The 22,322-nt window shown below is 37.9% G+C and overlaps 1 protein-coding gene and 1 long non-coding RNA gene across 9 annotated transcripts in view; one reads left to right on the plus strand and one right to left on the minus strand.

Annotated features, from left to right (window-relative positions):
- The window catches only part of SH3YL1 (SH3 and SYLF domain containing 1), a 69,776-nt gene that overhangs the window by 41,310 nt on the left and 6,144 nt on the right, over positions 1–22,322 (minus strand). For 3 of the 7 annotated variants that reach the window (XM_069108647.1, XM_069108640.1, XM_069108645.1), the window contains exons 1-2: positions 16,271–16,393; positions 413–523 (exon numbers count right to left, since the gene is read on the minus strand). In XM_069108647.1, the coding sequence (XP_068964748.1) occupies positions 413–523; positions 16,271–16,289 (130 nt within the window). In that variant the 5' untranslated portion in view covers positions 16,290–16,393. Of the gene's footprint in view, positions 1–412; positions 524–8,884; positions 9,024–11,003; positions 11,165–15,754; positions 15,898–16,270; positions 16,394–22,322 lie in introns of those variants that run through there. The other 4 variants (XM_069108642.1, XM_069108641.1, XM_069108644.1 and 1 more) reach the window with 4 other exon arrangements.
- On the plus strand, positions 15,890–20,624 carry LOC138177455 (uncharacterized). Of its 2 annotated transcripts, none has more exons than XR_011172501.1 (3): positions 15,890–16,339; positions 17,246–17,785; positions 19,864–20,624. It is a non-coding gene; the product is annotated as an uncharacterized lncRNA (long non-coding RNA). The 2 variants fall into 2 exon arrangements; XR_011172500.1 differs by having other exon boundaries at positions 17,246–17,398.

Raw genomic sequence — 22,322 nt, forward strand, 5'->3', positions numbered from 1 at the left:
GGAAGGAAGGAAGGAAGGAAGGAAGGAAGGAAGGAAGGAAGGAAGGAGAAATGAGAAGAGAGGGCAGGAAAAGAGAGGAGAGAAGATAAGAGGAGAAGAGAAGGGAAGAAAGGAGAGGGAAGAAGAGGAAAATAGAAGAAGGGAAAGGAACTCCATAATCCCTTCTGGGTTACTTCAAAAGACAGTAACCAGTATTTCCAAATCACCAAACAAGGAGACTTTCTATCTACTCCCAAATTACTGGTGACTACTTCAGTAAAAATTATTAAATTGACTTCCTTGTCTGTATATCAATTTTAATAATACAACAAACTAGGTACAAAAATTAAATAACTTAGCACATAGAATCACAAAGCTAAAAGGAACTTGCAAAGGAAATCTGGAAATTACTAGGAGGCCTTTATTTACTAACCAGGAATGATCTTATCGGGTCCATTTCTAGAAGTTATTTCTGTGAATTCTCTCAGTATTTTGGCAGCTTTTTTTGCTTCCGATTTCAAGTTAGATGGTATAGGGTTATTCACTGAAAGACAAAAATACATTTTAATTTATAAAAGGCAATGAATAAATTTTTTCTGTTTTGTTTTAGAGAAGCTATACTATTTTTTATGTCAAAAGGAATGTTGCTGTTAGCAGTAGAAAAAGTTGCACATAAACACTTATATTTATTTCCTTCCAATGTCAAATTTACTTCATAAAGCTTACAGAATGTGAAGTGATATATTCCTGGGAACAAGGTGAGGCAGATGGGTAAAGTGGGAGAGCAAAGACAAGTAAAAAAAAAAAAAGATGTGTTAGATCTAATAGAATCATTGATCAAGAAATTTTAGGGAAAAAAAAGTTTTAGGGAAGAAAAGTGGTAAAGAAATGTACAATGTAAACAATGAATTTGTTTTAAGAACATTTTGAGCCCATATGTCATAAATTCATCTTTTCCTCTGTATTATTTGAATCACCCCTTGAAGTTGTCTTCCAAGCATCCTTTAAAGTCATTAAGACTTTAAAAATCCTTTTTTGGTTATGTCTCTTTATTGCAAACTAAGGGATCCAAACTCTACTTTTCTTAGCAGAAATTTACCTACCTTTAAAACTGTTGTCCTATAATCAATTAGTTGTTAGTTGTGTTCAACATTTTATGACTCAATTTGGGGCTTTCTTGGCAAAGATACTATAGTGGTTTGCCATTTCTTTCTCTTGTGTCACTTAAAATTCTGTCTATTAATTGATTTTTTTTTTTGGTAATGAAATCGTATTTTAAATCTTCTAAGGTATTTTGTGAATTTTTTAAAATAGTAATGACTAAATTCCAAATGTTCTTCAAAATAAATAACTTCTCCAATTTAGCTATTCTGAAAATCCCAATTTTATTTAAAAAAAAATAAAGTAAGGTACAACTATATTAAAACTTTACTTTTTGATACCTATCTCCTGATTAATGCTTAAATCCATTTCTTAGGACTTCATCAAATTAGACTTCTCATTTCATCTTAGCCCTTTATGTCTAAGTCGACTAGGAAGCTCTAATTATGCCAAATCCCTGAAAACATTAAAATCTTTTGAGGACTATAAACCCTCTTTTAGAATGGAGAAACTGGGGCAGAAATTATCTGAAGTTAGCTAAGGGTAGATGGATACTGATACACAAATGAAATCTAAACTTTTTTTTCCTTAAAAACAAACAAACAAAAAAAGCATTAATTTATTCAATTGCATCTTTGCCAGTCTAAAGAAAAAAAATAAAACAGGAGCCAGCAAAATTTCCAGCTTTATATTTTTACAGTCAGATAAAAAAGAAATAGAGAAAAGAAAGGTGTATTCTGAGTCAGAGGATGACCTGGATTCGAATACCATTTCTACCACTTAAAAACTATGTGACTTTGATCAAATTACTCTCTTTGGGCCTCAGTTTCTTCATCTATAAAACTGAAAGGGTTGGATTTCATAAGATGATCTCTAAGGTCTTGTCTGTCTCAAAACTTTGGATACTTGCATCCTTGGGGCTTTTTATGAGAGAAGGAGGGATTGGTTTTGGTTTCTTGTTTGGTTTTCATCTTGCCTGGTATTACACAATTTTTTAAATTTTATATTCTACTAGTGGCCAAGTAAAAAGTTTAGTAGGAAGCAATCAGAAGGTAATTTCCAATATATAATTGATTCATTCTGAATGTTGGAATTAGGGAGCAAAAGCTCAGCAAGAAGTCAAGTTTCATTTCTACCACTGACTGCTAGGAAAGGGAGAAGGTACAGAATTCACGGGAGACAGTAAAACCCAGCAAAAAGAGACTCTTTGAAAAAATACTACTTAGCACCTCTCTGGAAATCTATTTTCTTAAACCCTTTAACATTTTTAAAAAATTTGTGTCATTTCAAAAAATATATATAAAATATATTTTTAATGACAGCTTAAACTTAGTAATTTATTGTAAATTTGTGGGTTTTTCCTGCATTGAAATTTTGATGATGCAATATTGTAGCATGTAACCATATAGTAACCCATTGTCAACAAGTCTTTACACGCACATATTCCTGCTAATGCATGCTGGACTTTCCAACAATGTACAACATGCTTGCCTGCCAGTAAAACTTGTTATGACCTGTCAATGGACTTGACCACTGATCATTTTGTGTGTTTATTTGGAAAATAATGTAATCACTATGACTTTAGCTCTGTTATACAACAAATGAAATGTACCGTTTTTCAAAATTTTCTTCTCTTCTGTCCTTATGCTTCCACCACCCCCTAATTTTTATGTGATGTCCCCCAAATGCACCTGAGGCTACTACTGCCTTCCACCATCATTCTAATTTCCACCCTACCCCCCCAGGCGGTATTGCCTACTTTGGGAACTTCTGCTAAAATCTGCATTATGAGTCACTAATATATTTTGTTTTCTGAGTTTTAGGTGACAGGAACTGTGTCATGACCTATATTTAAATAGGTAGTCTGAGCAAGATATATGCAGTTGTTTTTTTATTTTTTAAATAAAATAATTTAAAAATAAATACAATTATATGTGAACTAATCTTGGCCCTTGTTATAGAAAAAAAGATAGAATTGTAGTTTTTGCCTCCATCATTTAGAATAAAGACAACAGGTTTAAGAAAATTTTAGAAATGAACAAGCCTTTATTTTCTTTCTGTCCCATTCCATTCCTCATTGAAAAAAATAGAAGGAAAAAAGATCCCTCACAAGAAATATGCTTCTCTAGAAACTAAAGGGGCTAACTATCAATTTGAAAATTATTCAGCAAATTATCGCATAAGACTAGAGCTTTCTCATTTCAGATGGAGGTGGTGTTTCACAACCCCAATGCAAATTAATGTTATAATCAAAATGCTCTATAGGCTGATACCTTTCTTAGGTGAGAATGCCTATTTATTTTATTTTTTTTTAAAGCAATCTGGGTTAAGTAACTTGCTCAAGGTTACACGGCCAGTTATTTCTGGGTGTGGTGCCAAGTATCCGAGCCCAGATTTGTTCCCCAGGTCATCCTGACACTGGAGCTGGTGCTCTTCCGAGCCCAGATTTGTTCCCCAGGTCATCCTGATACTGGAGCTGGTGCTCTTACTCTCTGAGCCACCTGGCCGCCCCTGAGAATACCTATTTAATAAGTTTTTTTTTAATTAGACATCTATATTTAATTAATCAATCAAAGAATAAACTAGGACCAAGGAGCTAAAGTTTTTCCAGGTTTTGGAAGAAATTAGATGATGAAATGAATTGGGAATGACTGAAAGAATCAGACAGACATCTATGTCTCCCTATGTGAGAAGAAAGTTCCAGCAAGATTATTCCATATATTGATTTGCAAATCAAGCTTTTGTAGTGTTTTGAGTAGACAAATACTCTAAGCCCATGCCCCACCCTACTCCTACTTGTACCACAGTACTACAAGGGGTTGTGGCAGAGGGCGATCTCAGTGTCCCATTACCTCTTCCCCCTTTATTAACTATGTCATCATTAAGACTGGCCCAGTAACAAAGAACACATCCATCTAGGAACAGAGAGAAGATAAACTAGATATGCAGAGATAAGTGTAACTTCAGGGTTCTACAAGGGTCTCAACTTTGTGGACCAGCACTGAACTACACACAGCTCAGAGATACTTAGCAAAAGGAGAAAAGGATTTCTATCTAAGGTAGGACTGTGTAAGGTAGGACTCTTGTATTAACCTGTACTCTCAAACATTGAGCTAACTTTCCCCTGGATTCTATATGTTCTTGTTAGAGAGTGTGCCTAAGACTTTTTGAAGAAAGTTTTTGTACCAACAATTTTTTTTTAAGCAATCGGGATTAAGTAACTTGCTCAAGGCTACATGGCCAGTTATTTTGTATGGGTGTTAAGTATACCAACAATTTTTACCGAGCTTCCTTACTAAATAACCATTTCCAAAAATCTAATTAACTGTGGCTAGCTACTTGTTTTTTTTAATCTTTTTAAAATTTATTTTTAGTTTTCAACATTCATTTCTACAAGATTCTGAGTTACAAATTTTCTCCTTGTCTTTTCCCTACCTCCCACCCCAAGATAACAAGTCTACTGAATATCTCTCCCCCCAAATCTGTTCTCTCTTTATATCCTTCCCATCCTTCCCCCCCAACTTTCAAGTAGGGCAAGATGAATTTCTGTACCCCAATGCCTGTATATCTGATTTCCCAGTAGCATGTAAAAAACAGTTTTTTAAACATTTGTTTTTAAAACATTGATTTCCATATTTTTTCCCTTCTTCCATCCTCACCCACCCCCACTGGGAAGACAAGCAATTTAATATAGGTTGTACATGTGTAGTTACACAAAACATTTCCACAGTAGTTATATTGTGAAAGACTAACTATCCCATCTTGCCCCCTACTTATTCTATTTCCTATGTTTAGCCAATTACTTGACTTTTGAACTCTTTGCCATGGTAGAACTCTGCTTCTAGAGTGGAGAAAGCTGTTTCCCAAATTGCTGGGGTTTTCGCAAATGTTGTCAGAGCTATGAGGAGGGTGCCCTCTCTACAGCCACCACAAGCTCTGGTGTTTCTCACCCCAGCACCACCACCCAAGACTGGGACCCATATCCAAGCAGGTCAAAACAAGAGTGATTACCCTCTGAATGGCCACTTGGTTCCCCTATGATCCAGAGCCAGGAGTTCTGGAGGTATTCACAGGGCAGCAGCTGCAGCCACCTTGCCTCCACCACCTCTCACCCAGGGGGCAGGGACTGGACTGCACTTTTCTCTCACCCAGTTCCAAGAGTTCCCTACTGACCTTTTGCTTTCTCTTTGGCATTTATGAGTTAAGAAGTCTGGAATCCGCCACAGCTGCTGATGATTCACTCTCCTAAAGTCTGCTCTGGAGGGTCTGTGCCTCTAGTTGGGGCTGCCCCATGGCTCACGTGGGGCTGCACTCAAGTTTCTAGCCCATTGAGAAAGACTTTTCCTGTTGGCTTGCCAGGCTGCCTTCAGCGTGAGATTTGTTTCTCTCTGTCACTTTGTGGGTTCTGTAGCTCTAAAATTTGTTTAGAGTCATAATATACAGGTATTGGAGGTGGTTGGAGTGAGAGCTTAAGCAAACTCCTGCTTTAACTCCGCCATCTTGGCTCTGGCCTCAGCTGGCTAATTGTTATCAACTTGCAGTTAATACACTAGTAGGGAATCAGGAGCTATAATACTAGCCCTTTAGGATGACCTCTAGAGATTTGAAAGGAGCAGCAGTCAGCCACCCTCTGGAGTAGAGGAAACTTCAAAAGCAGCTCTGGCTGGGGTTTTTAGAGGTACATTTACAATTTTGTAAAACTTCCTTCGGAAGCACCAAAAACAAAGGGTTGGGAGGGAGGATCAGTTGCTGGGAGGATGCTATGCGTATGGCATATTGCATTAGATGTAGTCACTGTTTCTTTTACATGTTTGTTTTTTGGTTACAAGGGAAGCTCTTGTGGGGATATTGCGTATCTGGAAATTACAGTGAAATAAAACTGGAACTCAATAAAAAACTGGATAAAAAAATATAACTCTTCTTTTTTGTTTTTATTTTTTATGCTCTTCTACACAAGTGCTCAAAGGTTTTAGATGACATGTAGGTATGGATTTCCTTTAAAATATACAAAAATGTCATTTCATTTAAAATTATGTGATGGACTATGTTAGTCAGTTGGACAAAAGATGGAAGCTTTATGCTTTTCAAAGATATTTAACTAGGGATGTGCTAGACCACGAGAGGAAGCAAATTCCACAGTTGAGAGTCCCCCACTGCAAACATCCTGCTATAGCAAAGGTCATAGCCTCTTTCATAAACAGGGGTGGGAGAAAAAAAAACATTTCCATTTAGAAATCTGGATCCAGACTTAGATACTTGTAGATCATAAAGCTTAGATTTAAAGGCTAAGTATATTCATCTGCTTGACTTAGAAAGACTGTCCTAGATAACCTTTGAGGTCTTTTCCAACTTTTTATCTATGACATAATAAATTCTCCTATCTACTGCCCTCTGATACAATGTTCTTGGGTCATTAAATAATTGTTTGACTTAACGAAATTAATCCTATCATAAGCACTTTTGTCAATCCTTGCTATGTATTTTCTTAATCCAATTCCTAAAAATCTCTCAGGCAGGGGCGGATAGGTGGCACAGTGAATACAGAACCAGCCATGGAGTCAGGAGGACCTGAGTTCAAATTCGGCCTCAGACGCTTAACACTTACTAGCCTAGTTGACCTTGGGCAAGTCACTTAACCCCAAATGCCCTGCCCTCTCCCCTCCAAAAAAAAGCAAAAAAAAAAAAAAAAAAAAAATATATATATATATATCAAGCTGTCCAATGATTAAGTTATGTTGCTGGTTAAATCATATCATTTGTCTGTAGAGATATATGGTACCTTTCTCTCTACAGATAGAAAGCCTTTAATGTAGGTCTAATACTGTTCCCAGTTGCTAGGTATTAATAAGGTTCTATCATTATTTTACTCTACACCACAGGTTATATATTAGGTAGACATAGAGAAGTCAGTAATATTACTATTACTATCTATTATGACCCCTTGAGAAAAATATGAGAGATTCCAGTAAAACTACATGTATGTGAAGACATGAACAACATCTGAACACAGAAATTTTCTAAGAATCTTGATGTCAAAGATCAAGCAAATTCTCCATAAATATTTGGTTTCTTTTTTTAATGGAGAAGTTAATTGCCAAACCTCAAGTTGAATAACTTAAATTTATCAAGTGTTCCTAGGAATGACCCTATCAAGCATCCCGAGTAGAAAAATGTACTTTGAAAACCTCAAGGCTAAATGAGTGAATGCAGTAAAATTACTTGAATCCTGTCTCCAGAATTTATGACATAAGTAATAAAATCAGTGCCAATGACATGTTCACCTGGGAGAATTGTAGGTTCATCCTGCTGCCTATGTGCCTATCCTTTTGCAAACTACCTGAGACAGAAGCAAGGAACAACAGAAGAATACTCCCAACCTTTACCTTGCTCTGTATTTCCCTAGCTCTTAGTCCATAGCCATATTTCCATTTTATATGGGAATGATGAGAATAACAACAAATCATTTTTTCTAGGGCAGAAGTTCTTAATCTGGACTCTGTGAACTTGGCTCTTTAATATTTTGATAACCATATTTCAAAATTAGGGAAGCTAGGTGGTGCAATGGATAGAGCACTGGGTCTGGAGTCAGGAAGACTCCTACAACTTCCTGAATTTAAATCTGGCCTCAGATACTATGTGACTATGGGTAAGTCCTTTAACCCTGTTTGTCTCAGTTCCTCATCTATAAAATGAGCTGCAGAAGGAAATGGCAGACCATTCTATTATCTTTGCCAAGAAAACTCCAAATGGGATCATGAGTAGTTGTAGACAATTCAAACAACTGAACAATAACAATATCAAAATAAATGGTTCCCTTTGTAATCTTATCTATTTTGTTTTTATCCATTTAAAAACAATCAGAGAAAATGTTCATAGGTTTTACCAGACTACTAAAAGGGACCAGGATACAAAAATAAAAACTCCTTATCTAGAGCTTTCAGATTTGCAAAATAACTTTTCTCAGAATAAACCCTGAGGTAGCATAGCAGTTATCCCCATTTTAATACATAAAAATTGAAGTTTAGATTTATCATCACAGAACTAGACAGATCCACGATCACCAAAAGGAATGTTCTAAGCCCAATATTCTTTCTTCTTACTACACCTCAGAAAACTATAGAGATTATCTGCCTTCTAACAAGGCCAAGAAATGGAGTTCATGAAAATTCTCTGAAATTGTTTAAAGAGGAACAACAAAATAGGTTTCCATAGATAAGATACACTGATACAATTTCTGAAGGGTAGTCAAAAGTTTTTCGTGAGGTATGTAATAATGAAAATGATTTTAATCTGGCCATTTCAGGTTAAAATTAATTCATTCACCCTGAGAAATTAATGTTTAAAACATGTCTGACTTCTATGGCAAAAGGTTAGCTTACCAATTTTTAGAACAATTCTAAACTCCAATGTATTCTTGGCTTTTATACTTCAAATAATTTGTAGCTTGTAATGTGTCAATGGGAGATATAAAAGAATAGTAGGAAAGATTCCCATAACACCAGGGTAGAAAAGAGAAAAAGTGCACAATGGACTAGAACTCCAGGAATAAGGTTTCTCATCAAGGATCCAGCCAACTGTGAGAACTCAAGTAAACTATTTAGTGCTCTCTCTCCCAAACTATCTTGTATTTATCTGTTTTGTAAACATTTGTGTTTAGTAACTTTATATTTATGTTGTAAGTCTTTTATACATAATTGTTTTCCCCCATTAGAATATAAACTCATTGTGAGTAGGGAATTATCTTATTCTTTGTACTTACATCCTCAGCATAGCCTCTGACATGTAATAGATATTTAATACATACTTGTTGCCTGATAGAGTTCATCTTTTCAGTCACCATTTCTTCATCTATGAATTGGGGGTGATTTCTACTTCTCAAAGTTGTTGTGAGGCTCCAATGAGATTATGGATGTGCAAGCATTTAGGAAAGTATAAAAGAAGCACTATACAAGATAGAAAAGAATATGACTAAATATAATCTTCATTTTAACTTTTTAAGTTAGCTGAGACATTGGCATAGGAACACATCCTGTCTGGGAAGAGACATCACAATGACATTTAAATTAGCCATTGAATAAACAAAAGTCATATATAATCTTTTGTAAAGCAACTATATAATAAGATTGATACTTTCCCCATCAACACTCTGAATGATACAATACTTATTAATAAATCAAGTGACCAGATGTTTAGGACACCTAAGTGATGTAACACTACATCTCTACATACTGTCTCTAAAAAATTAAAAATGGGTACAACTTTAGGCAACTGCAAAGCTCATGATACAGATTGCAATACATAAATAAGGAACTACAAAAAAAAAAGCTGAGGCTAAGAATGTTGCAAAAGACGTAGGATTAAAAAAAAAGATGAGATTGGTACGTATTGAGTAAGGAATAATTGATATGTCTGCAATCCATGTGCTCCACTCATATTCTTATAATATTAAGAGTATATAATGGAAGACCATGACAAAGAGTCTCTTGGGATAATGAGCATAGATGCACTGTGAGCTGTATATATGGAAGGAACATGCATATCTGTGAATTCACAGATCTATTTGAGTATTTGTGTTGACCTCTATAATAAACAAACATGAAAACAGGTATCCTAGACTACAGTGACTTTTCATTCACTTTTTTGTTTGGTTTTATGTTTTTTTCATAAGGTAGTAGTGGTAAGGGAGAAAAACAATCACTTTCTGCATTAGGAAAGGTATTCCTGTAGCACATAATTTTATTCTTTGGTGAAAAAGCCCAATTTAGAGCAATTATCTTGTGCTAAGGATAAGAGGAAATGTTTTTTTTTTTTTGCTCTTAATTTATTCATGCTAACTGCTGTAAATGGAGCATGTGGGATTCACTCTGAGATCCAATAGGAACTGAAATCATCCAACTGTTTTTGCAAAGTCTTCCCCCCACCAGAGCACATTCTGTCAGAAGCCATCCCTTCACATTCATCTGAGCAATTCTTTGAGCTGCAAGAAGCTGAGTAACAACTAAATGATGTAGTCAGTGCTTGGAAAAGCTGTTTTCTTTCTTTTTTGAGTTTAGCACAGGAGCACAAAAATATAGATTTCAAGGGATGCTAAATGGTAATAGCTTGGGGAAAAATTAATCTTAGAAATAAAAAGCACATTGAATGTTTACGTAGTTTGTACTTGAGCGAGAGCAGCTGCATGATATGACTGGATTTCATATTTATATCTTTACTGAAAAGTCATCGGGGAAAAAAATCAAAGAAATTTCTGAATGCTGTGCAAAGTACAAAGGTAATCAAATGGTAAATATGCAGAGAGAGACTTGGAGAAAGGAGTATTTTACTGACAAAAATTATTTCTGATATATTTCATATTCTTTCATTCCAGTTATTATATATAATAATTTTAGGGCTGCAGGATCTCAGAGGACATCTGATTCTTCATTTAAAAAAAATTTTTTTTAAAAAGTCCTTCACTTTAATTTTTAGAGACTGTGTGTAGAGACATAGCATTACATCACTTGGCTAAGTGACTTATCCAAGGACTCACAGATAGTAAGTGGCAGAAGAGGGATTTGAATAGAGGTCTTCAGACTCCAGAACCAAAAGTTATTTTGTGAACCACTTATTTATGATTAATAGACGCTAGAACATTTCTATACATTTACAATAGTGGAATTGTCTAATGAAGGTCCAAACCTAGGAATATGCTAAGATTTGCCCTTCCTGGTGAATTATAGAGAACATATGAATATTCCCTGTCTGCTTTCAATGGACAACTTGGTTTCTTGGTTAACCTTCTGATCATGGGTGACTGAAGAGGGGCTGGTACAGAGGAGTGACAAAAAGTCTTCTCTTTGGATGAGGAGTAGGGAGAACTCATAATGTAGGAGAGGCTGAGCTAGAATTGAGTGTGAATACAAATTTTAGGATGATGCTCTTACTTGTTCTTTCCTGATGGCTTCTGAGTAAAATTGGTAGTCTCCACCAAGAACAAAAGGATGGCCAGGGCTTGGAGTCAGAAGGAACCCTTCTGCCCTATGTGTTCTCTGGATATGTATCTCACTTGCAAGTTTAAGCTCATTAATCCCAAAGATCTTGTGTGCACAAGGGAGGAATGCACCCCTTGATTTGGGTGGGTGGGTGGGTAGTTTTGTATCTGCTGTCCTTTCTATGCCTTCTCAGTAAATACCTTTCTATAAAACAAACAAACAAAAAACCAAATAAAACTTAATTGATGTTAAATGGTCAGTGGTTATTGAGAAATACACTGGATGGAGATTTAAGAGTAACCTTCCCTCAAGAGTACTTCATGATAGAATCTTAAGACAAGTGCATTTTCCTCTGCTACCCAGTTCAGTGAGAATTATAGCTCAATGCTACTGAGGTGCTATTGCTGAATAGTTTCATTCACATTCAACTCTTCATGACTCCATTTGCGGTTTTCTTGACAAAGATAATGGAATAGTTTGACATTTTCTTCTCCAGCTCATTTTACAGATAAGGAAACTGAGACAAACAGGGTTAAGTGACTTGTCCTGGGTCACACAGCTAGTAAGCATCTGAAGTTGGATTTGAATTCAGGAAGATAAATCTTCCTCACTCCAGGTCTAACACTCTATCCATTATGCCACTTAGCTGCTCTACTGAGGTAGTACACATTAATATATATGTTTAAAAATTGTACTATTAATATATAAAAATCATTAAAAAAAACAAACTTATATTCAGTACACCATTTAAGAAGGCAGAGAATTATAAAACACCTTTTACAAAGATTTTCATAGGATTGTAGATTTAAGAGGTGGAAAAGATCTTAGAGTCATCTGGTACAATCCCTTCATTTTAAAAAAGAGGAACTGAGGCTTAGAAAAATCAAGTGATTGAACAGAGTTACACTGATCCTAAGTGGGAGAACTGGGATTCAAACCCAGATCCACTGATTCCAAATCCTGTGTGCTTTTTACTGCACCCAACTCATTCCCATCCTATTTTTAACTGAGTCCAATCCAAAACACATGACTAGGTCTCCTAAATGGAAAAGGAAATGGCATTATTGGCTAACTGCAGCAGGCCCAACACCAGTACTTCCTCAAGATCAAGCCTGCTCAGTAGAGAATCATCACAATATAGTAAAAAGAGCCCTGGATTTGAAATCAGATTCTAATCTCAGTTCTTCCACTCTAATACCTATAAAACTGGGTGAGTTACCTCGTTTTTCCTTTATAAAATGAGAAAGTTGGGCAAGATTATCTCTAAGGTCTCTTTTCAGTTCTAAATTTCATGTTGGAAAATAAGGGCTTGCCAGGAGTTGGAAATGGTAAATTGGTGAAATGCTTAGAAACGAATCAAATAAAGCTATTTTTGGAACAAGATCAGAGGAGCACTCTTGGAGCAAAGAACAAACTGCATAGTCCACTATAGGAAATAACTAGCTACTTATAAATATAAATGAAAACAATATAAATGATCAGTCACACTGTCACACCCAGTAATGTTGTTTGAAAAAAAAAAGAGAAAAGAAACATAAGCATATGCAAAAACAAGTGTCTTGTGAGCCTCTTATAATGATCAAGGCAAAATCTAGATTAGATTCCATATTTTAGGAGGACCAAGGCAACTTGGACAGAGCTTAGAGGAAAACACATGTAATTACTAATGGTTTGGAAACAAAGAATTAGGAAATATTTTAAACTACAGTTATTCATAAGTAGGACTGTAGGGAAAATGAACCTGAGAGATCACTAATAGTCTTCAAATAAGAATTATCTTGTATTTGCTTAGCACTTCAAAGTACTTCTTGAGCATTATTTTCATTTGATCTTTTCAACAATCCTATAAAATTGGAAAAGCAGGACAAGGCAGATCCCACCTTAGACACTGAGCAGTTGTGTGATCTTGGGGAAGTCACTTGGCCTCTGTTTGCGACAGTTTCCTCAACTGTATAATGAGGACTATAATAGTACTTACCTCCCAGGGTTGTTGTGAGGATTAAAAATGAGATATTTGTTAGGCACTTAGTGCCTGACACACAGTAGGTGCTATATAAATGATAGTTACTAATTTTGTAATCATCATCATCATTGTCATCATCATCATCATCCCCATTTCCAGATGAAGAAAATAAGTTAGAAAGAACAAGTGACTGGCTCAAGTTCATACACTACAAAAGAGTAGAACAAGGAATAAAATTTAGGATGCCTCACTTCCAGATCAGTATTTTCTAGTATGACATGTTGTCACCCAGTTTATCCAGAAGATGTTGTGACCAGCTGTTCTCCATCTCTACTGAGGACCAAACAAGAATTGGATTTAAATTTCAATAGCATTTAAGAAGAATTTCCAAACAGTTGGGGATTGTGAAACATTCAGATGGGCAATCGAGGCAGGTTATGTAATTGTCTCCTTGGGGAAAATGATAACATAATCTATTTTAAATGGATAAATTCTCGTATACTTAGAATGTTCTAGGTGTAGTCCTGGCTTGTAGGAGGTTTTGGAGCATAGATTCCTTTCCAGGGCTAGGAGTCTGTAGACCTGGAGAGTTCCCCAAGAAAGTAATAGTACCAAACACTCTAAATTTATGTAATTAAGAATTCAACATTCTATGGTCTTGAGTTCCTTGAGAACAGGAACTGTTCATGATTTTACTATCTAAAAAGATGTGCAGCATTTGTCTGTAACAGTTATTTTATTTTTCTTGTTTTCTCAAGGGAGGGGAAGGTAGAGTGGTTGAGAGGTAGAAAATGTGAATCTGAAAATAAAATAAAATTTAATTTAAAAAAGATATATAGCTAAGACTATCTATGGACATGGGCAAAGTGAGCAACAGCTATCAACAGAGCATGGTCTATGGAACAAAAATAATTAGAACTAGTGTTTCAAAGTTGGAAGGAACCCTAAGAGTTCATTTAGTCCAAAAGCTTCTTTCTGCAGACAAAGAAACCAATATCTGTGATTATGATCACATACATAGCCAGCACAGTAAAAGAGGAAAGATTTGAAGCTATGTCTATGAAATGCAAATCTGTTTGTTTCCCACTATACCATTCAGCCTGTAACTCACAGGTTCTCTTTTTATTTCTATTTAATGGAATCTCTTGTGTGTGAATACTGCTTTAAATAAAACCAAAAGTCTAGATCACAGAAGGGAAGGGTTTGTTTTATTTTATTCTTGTTTTAAATCTGCATTCAGAAAAAAAAAGGGACAGTGTACATGTATGTGGCTATTGCAGAAAGATTCCTTAAATATAGCAGGAACTCACTGTCACCAAGCTGCCCTTCCTACTTAATAGATTTAAACATAACAAACAGGATGGAGGCTATAACTTGCTTTGGTTGTTTTAACCTCCAACACAGTAATTTGAAAACACTTTAGTAGTTAGTCACCCTCCCAAGCATTTCAATAAAGGACAGAACAGAAGACTAAATACCACTTTAAACCTGTAACCTGTGATTTCCCTGAACTATATAAGCACAAATTTTGAGTAAGTCATTATTAATGCAAGTATTTTCTTATTTATCAGCCCAAATACATACAAAAGCAAGCTTGCTGAATGGGTATGTTACAAGGCAAGAGCAAAAAAGATAAATATAAGTAAAGCAAACAAAAAATGTCCTGATTCTGTTGCTTCAACAAGATCAGCATAGAACAATTATGCCAACAGAATAAATCCAACCAGAATAAGCATTTTCAGTAGCTCATCCTGATAAGGGAAGTTCATATCTCCTGTATCAAAAGAACCATTAATTATGGTACATTGGAAGATAAGTACTATATTTAGTTAGACCATAATATGTATAAGGTCAACACCAGGTACTTTACAGTTGTCTTAATGGTTCAATGACAGAATTACAGCAAGACAGAGCTGAGACAGACCTTAATCTGAGCCCCTCATTTTCCAACAAAGACAACTGAGGCTTATTTTTCTTTCCCCCCAAATCCTTCCCTATGGTTAATGCCAATTTAAGACTCAAAAGTTATTACAGTTTACAATAAGGCAAAGTGAATTGGTAAAGTCACAGAGAAGTAGTCTGGAACAGACTGAAAAAAAAAGGTGTTGGACTAAGTCAAAAGAACCCATTGAACTTGGAATCAAACTTGGGTAAACCTTTAGAATCAGGAAGTTGAACTAGGGCACTTTCAGCTGATATTCTGTGATTCTGTGACTTCATCTCTCTGAGCTCCAGTGGATACAAGACTAAATTTAGCATAACCCTGCTCTCAAAATGCTTACAATCTATTGAGAGGACCAAGTAACTTCTTAAACCCCTTCCAGATCTAAAATCCCAGAGTTCTATAAAAGACAATAACAATAATTATAATATAGGAGAAAAATGTAACTAACGAATATTTAGGGAGTTATTAGCCAACATTTCCTGAAAATATCAAAAGCAAAGTCTCATATAAACTTTTTGCAAATAAAGCATTAGTGTCCAAAACATCAATTATTCCCTGCCCCCAAGAAGTTAAGACCATCATGGATCCTGGAATTTTGCATAGGCTGGGAAACATTTCACCCCCACAAAGTTTACACAGTTTGGGAATTATTTCAAAAGCCTCAGAAACAATACTGTAATTATCAACATAAGGAACCCAAAGGGAATGCGCTCTCCCCGACCCCACACCAGAGCACACAACCCTCTGCTGAGTCGTTAAAATTCTAATATTCACTGCCCAAAGACCTATACTTACTTGTGACTCCCAGAATCCCTTCTACAATCCCAAAATATGCAGAAAGGAAGAGGAAAAAGTTCTCTCTACTCTAGCTGCGGCTCTGCTCAGCTCCGCCTCCCAAAAGAAGGGAGGGTCCCCAGAGATCTGCATACCTGAGGCAGGTAAAGGCACAGGGACACACCTGACCTGTGTCTAAACTTCCTGGCCAGTAAATACTCCTGGGTCAAAGAGCCATTCGTTACGCTGGTCACGTACACTGCTCGATTTGATCCATACCTCTTCCTTCCAGCTCTAAATCTAAGATGCTAAAATCTTTTCTTCGCCTCCCCCCTTATTTTAAGTCGGGCAAATCCCGTAGACACACCATGATTCCTTTTATAATGCGGAGGGCCGACCCACCTCTCCACTCCAGGGATTTGCTACTGTATGGCAAAGAGAAAACTAGAAAAGGGATACAGCCAATTGCAAAACCTTCCTTCAAAAAATAAAACGAAAAACAAGTAGGACCTGTTCCGGCTAGGTTCGTTTACCTACTTGCATTTAGGGCTTCCATTTCTCTGTGACTTCAGAACTCCACTTTCCAGAAAGAAGGAAAAGAGTTAGGTAGGAAGGGCAGGCACTGGGAGGAGCAATGGGACAAAAGAAAGGGAAAAGACTTGGGCCAATGGGTTGGTGTCTGGAACCCTGGGTCAGTAGATCCAGGGAGGAGCCATGTATTACAGAAATCTTGCTGCAGGTCTGGGCTCTGATCAATAGAAGCCATTCATTTTTGTTTCCCTGATGGAATGTTTGGATTATCCTCTAAGGACTTTGCAAGAGTTGAATATTACTATAGAGCCTTTACTGTGTGAATTGAAAAGATTAAAAAATTAAAACCCTTTGTTTTGTATCTCTTCAAATAATTTACCTTGAGATCTACTAGGTGTTCTACTTAACTAATCCTTGTCTCCACCACAACTTCTATAGAACTTAAGGAATAAAATGATAGGTTTCCTCATTTTTGCCTACATTTCTTCTGAGACAATGTATGTAAGCACATTTAAACTAAGCACCATATAATTTTAAGCTATTATTAAATAATAATTACCAGTAACTTGGGGAATGGCAGAATTTTTGTCACAGAAGGTGGACAAATATGGAAACCTTCTTTCTTAGAATGTAGATGCTCATTACATTTGTTGAATGAATGAATAACTATAGAGATGCTTGACCTTGAGGATCACTTCCCTTCTCTGGGTCTGTGTCCATGTATGTTAAATGGAAGCAAAAATATTTTAACTATTTACCTCATGGGGTTGTTCAATTCAGTTCAACAAATATTTATACATATTTATTGTTCATGGCATGAAAGATTAGGTAGTAGGGCACCAAGGATGGTCAGTGGATGAAGTGCAGAGCTTGAAGTCAGGAAGATTCATCTTCCTGAGTTCAAATTTGGCCTCAGACACTTACTAGCTTTGTGACCCTGGGCAAGTCACTTAACCCTGTTTGCCTCTGTTTCTCTTCTAGGAAAAAAAAAAGAAATGGGCTGCAGAAGGAAATGGTAAACCACTTCTCTATATGAAGAAAACCCCAAATGACTTCACAAAGAATCTTATTGGACTGAACATTTTGGCAGTGGCTGTGGTATATTGTCTTGAAAACAAAACAAAACACTGCTTTGTAAGCCTTAAATATCCTATATTCAATGATACAATGGAAAACAGCTAGAGGGGACATCAGAGAATTTGGGTTTAAATCCCTCCTCAGTCTCAGGCCAGTCACTTCAATTTCTTTGGCCCTCAGTTCCCTCATCAGGAACAAGGAGGAGAAGGGAGTGATTTGTATTGGATAACATCTAAGTTTCACTCCAGATCTAGGTCCTATGTAAATGCTTAACTATTTAAAACTTGAATGGACTTCAGGGAAAGGCCTGATTGGTTAGGTCCTAGATATCCAGGGGTGTATGTGTGTCTGTGTGTATGTTAACATCTTCAACATCTCATGTACCAAGCAGTTCTTTTAGTGCCTGCTCTTATCTGTGGGAAAGCACCTTCAGTCAATCAACAGGTATTTATTAAGTACCCTGCCCCTCCCACTATTCACGTGCCAGCTGACCTTCCCCTTTGCCAGCTGGATCCCCCAATCTTGAAGTCTGATCCAGTTCAGCCAGCACCCCCCAATCACTCTCTCACAGGAAGTGGGACTTCCAACCTCCCTTCCCAAGCCCCTGTCCCCACAGTACCTTCAGGACTTTTTCCCTTATGGGAAGTGGTTCTCTAGTCTGTTGGGAAAACTAGAGTGCATGTCCCATTCTCCATTTCAGATCTCAATTAAATTAAAGAAGAATGGGGGAAGTTCTCCAAAAATCCAACAAAGTTTACTGAAGGCTTGCAGGACATATCCCTACAATTTGAGCTTTCTTGGGGTGATTTGCATATTCTCTTCTCTACCTGTTGTTCCACTGAGAAGAGGAAAATCTGGGAACAAGCCCAAAAGTTTGGGGATCATTTGGCTAGCAATGACCCCAGAAAATACCCCCGGGAACAGCTGCTTTTCCCACTAGTGACCCAGGATGGGATTATGAAACCTGTGAAGATAGGGAGAAAAGAGATCATATAATACTTTGCCTGTTAGAAGGCCTAAGAACTGCATTTCAAAAGCATGTAAATTATCAGAAAATTAGGGAAATTACTCAAAGAAAACCCTGCCATTTTCCTAGACAGACTTGTAGAAACTCTTAAAGGCATACAAATTTAGATCCTGATTCCATAGAAGGGGCAGCAACTCTTAACATGTATTTCATTAATCAGTCTACCCCAGATATTAAGAGGAAACTGCAGAAATTAGCAATGGGAACCCAAACACCTCAGGCCCAATTACTAGAGACAGCCTTTGGAGTCTTTAATATCAGAGACCTGGTTGCAGCAGAGGAGAAACAATGAAGGGAACAAACCAGAGACAGAGAACATGCTCAATTCTTGGCTACTGCCATGGCCAGGAAAAGCCCCTCCTGTTGGAGGAAGCCCAATCACTTGGGCAGTGGGAGAACCTGCTTTCGATGCCACAAGGAGGGTCATTGGTCCTGGGCACCCCCCAGAGAGAGCCCCAGGAACCAATGCCTCTAGAACCATGCCCATCTGACCAGGAGGGACATTGGAGGAAGGATGGTCACTGAGGTAAAAGTGGTAGAGCCACCTCCCAGTACCCTGTCTTCTAGTCTTCTCAAGACTTGGAATGATGGGGAAGCCTAGGGCTTGGCAGTGCTCCCACCTTCTCCATTTCCCTTGCTGAGCTCTGGGCAAGAATCAAGCCTGAAGGTAAGGTTACCCACTTTATTATGGCTAAGTTCTCTGATCTAACCAATTGGTTTTGCCCTCCCCTTGACCAGTCAGGTCAGGGGCATGGAAGGGGAAACTAAGGGGATATCTCTAGACATACCCAGTCCTCTGCCTACTTGAGGATCTGTTGTTTAAACACTCCTTCCTTATGCTCTCCTCTTATCCTGCCCCCTTGTTAGGAAGGGGCCTGATGGTGAAACTGGGAAGCCAGTTTTCTCCAGTTAAGCTTACCAGATCTTCCCATGTTCACTCAGAAGTGTGGGAGATAGTTGAGTCAGTTGTTTGGGATCAGGAAATTCCTGGGTGAGCTACTTCTGCCACGCCAGCATTTGTTTTTGACTCCTAGATCCTAAAGTGTTCCCCGATTGTGGTCTATATCCAACTAAACCCAAGGCCTGGGAGGGACTGCAACCATTAATTGCTACTCAAGGCCCTGACTTATTCTGTCTAGAGTGGGGCCCAGACCACCAGGTGAAAGCTTTTGAGACTTTGAAAACTAAATTGACCACCACTCCAGCTTTACCCAATCTAGGAAAAAAACTTTTACTCTCTGTGATGATGGAAGGAGAGAATAGGCTTTGGGAGTGATTGCCTGTTTTTTAAAACTATTAGATTCTGTGGCAGCTATTGCTTTCCATGTGCTAAATGTCCATGGAGCAATTTGGAAAGAAAAGGGATATCTGACAGTGTTTTGGCCTTGCCATAGTCATCTTTAATTCCTACCAGGGAAAGTGTCCTTTCTCTATTTTTTTGTTCCCTGTTTGGTCTTTATTTGCTTAACCTCCTTGCCATGTTTGTCTCCCTCAGGGTTTAAGCCATCAACCTCCAGATGACCACTCAGGCTATACCAACCTCTGACTGAATCCAAGTTCTCCAGCCCACTGGAGCTGGCATCATCCATATTCCGGAGTCTGACCCCTTGAATGTGAAGTCTGACCACCTTGAAAAGGACCCAGAGAGTCAGGGACAGCTCTATGCCCCTTACCAGCAGGTAGAACTTTCAGAAACTGAGACCTTTGCCCTTTACCCCAAAGGAATTTGGGTCCCATTTGTTTGAGGGTGGAATGATGAGGTGCAGGCTCTGGGAACCCCCTTGAACTGATCAAATCTTCCCACTTGATGAGGCATTTCATTTGCCTGAGGCTTTCATTATAGCTAGGCCCAAACCTTTGTTACTAGCTTGGCCCTCTATTATCCAGCTAGTCCCCACCCTTAATCTTCAACTGCTACACCCTTGAACTGGCCTAGGCCGCCATCGTCTGTTGTTTCCAGGTAGCATCCAACAACTTCACTCATTTACTGGAGTCTGACCTCATTAACTCCTCCTGAAGACCCTCCCCAAACTCCTCCTCTAGACCACCCCTAGATTCCTCCCACAACCTTTCTGTATATGACCCCATCTTGCTCCATGTGGTGTGAGAGCACCATAGAATTTTCTAGCACAGACTTGTTCTGTGTCAGAGGATTCTGGCCCACTTGTGCAATGCAAGCCTCACAGATACTGGGGTTCCTTAAGAGTCTACCCAATATGGCAAACTTTTAAATAAACTTTGCTTTTCTTTGACTGAGAGAAGACTTGAGTCGAATTCATTTGGCAAGACCCAGCGTTTGGGTATTTTGGGGTCTTGAGCACCCCTAGCCTAAACCTCATCATTATATGATGACCCTCTTTATTTTGTCCCTGGTCCTGTGTTAGGTAGTGGTGACACAAACACAATGAATGAAGCACTCCTACTTACAAACAAATTTCATTCTAAAGGAGACAGCAAGGACAAATATATACAAAATAGAGACAAGGGCATATATAAGTATATATTGTTAACCTCCGGAGTTCTGTCTAAGAAAGACAAACAGACTTAAGCTGTATGCCCATTTATTTCTCATTTTTATCAAAGTAGGTAGCATGCATATGAATGGCAGTTAGCAACTGAACTCACTTTGGCATCAGACTGCACAGTTTATATATCCTTCCAACAGGGACTAATATCACTCCATCATAGTTTAACTCTGGACAGGAAAATAAAAGATCTCTATACCAGATGACTCCCAGCCTAAGGTCCTTTAGACAAAAGAATATGTCTCCACCCAACTTTGAGTAGAACACAATTGGCTTCCCTACTTTAGATTAAATTCCTTGTATGCTTGGGTGGCAGCTGACCTGCATAAGGAGAATCAATGAAATCTCAATATCACTAATGTCCTTCTGAAGAAGAAAAAGAACTTAAAATTCAGGACTTTGGGAGAAGGGGAGAAATCTCAATATCACTAATGTCCTTCTGAAGAAGAAAAAGAACTTAAAATTCAGGACTTTGGGAGAAGGGGAGGGGGGAGCTCTGAATCTCCACAAGATATTGGTTATTAATAATTATTTTTCACAATATAGAATCAATATAAAGATAATGGAAATGAATACACAGGTTAAATAAAAGGTAGTTTGAGGGAGATGACCAGTAAAGGTAAGGAAATTAGGAAAGGTTTTATGTAGAAGGTGGTACTAAATACTCTTAATGGGTTTGGAGGGGTGTCCAGGCTCTCTACAAATGGCTCCTGTCCACCAATGATATTTCCCAAAATGTAGAGAGGGGCCTCCTGCACCCCACTTTATTTAGCTGATGAGGTACAGGCTCTGAGAACCCCCTTGAACTGATTGAATCTTCCCATTTGATGAGGCATTTGCCTGAGCTCATATGCCATAAGCCTTTCATTACAGCTCTGCCCAAATCTGTTACTAGCCTAGCCCTCCATTGGCCAGCTAGGCCCCACCCTTGATCCTCCCCAAATATCCATGCCCAAATCTGTTACCCTTAAACTAGCCTACCCCTCCATTCTCTCTTATTTCCAGGTAGCCTCCAGCTACTTCCCACCTTCAATATCATTACTGGAGTCTAACCTCATTTGACTCCTCCTCTAGACCACCCCTAGATTCCTCCCACAACCTTTCTGTATATAAGACCCCATCTTGCCTCCACGAGAATAGCCATTGAATTATCTATGTATCACAGATTCACACTGTGTTAGATTATTCTGGCCTGCTTGTCCAGTATAAGCATCACAGATAACAAGGCTTCTTAAGAGTCTACCCATTATGGAGAACCTTTAATAAACTTTGTTTTTCTTTGGCTGAGAGAAAACTTGGGTCTAATTCAATTGGTAGGACCTGGTGAGTTGGTATTTTGGGTTCTCAAGCACCCCCAACCTAAAAGCTCTACATTTTATAGTTCCCTGACCTCAACATAGCTACTAAGAGACTAACTTTTACACAGAAA

Source organism: Petaurus breviceps, unplaced genomic scaffold (assembly GCF_028583685.1).
Source record: "Petaurus breviceps papuanus isolate PSGF00001 unplaced genomic scaffold, PetGlider_PUasm1.0 90416, whole genome shotgun sequence".
Taxonomy (NCBI): domain Eukaryota; kingdom Metazoa; phylum Chordata; class Mammalia; order Diprotodontia; family Petauridae; genus Petaurus; species Petaurus breviceps.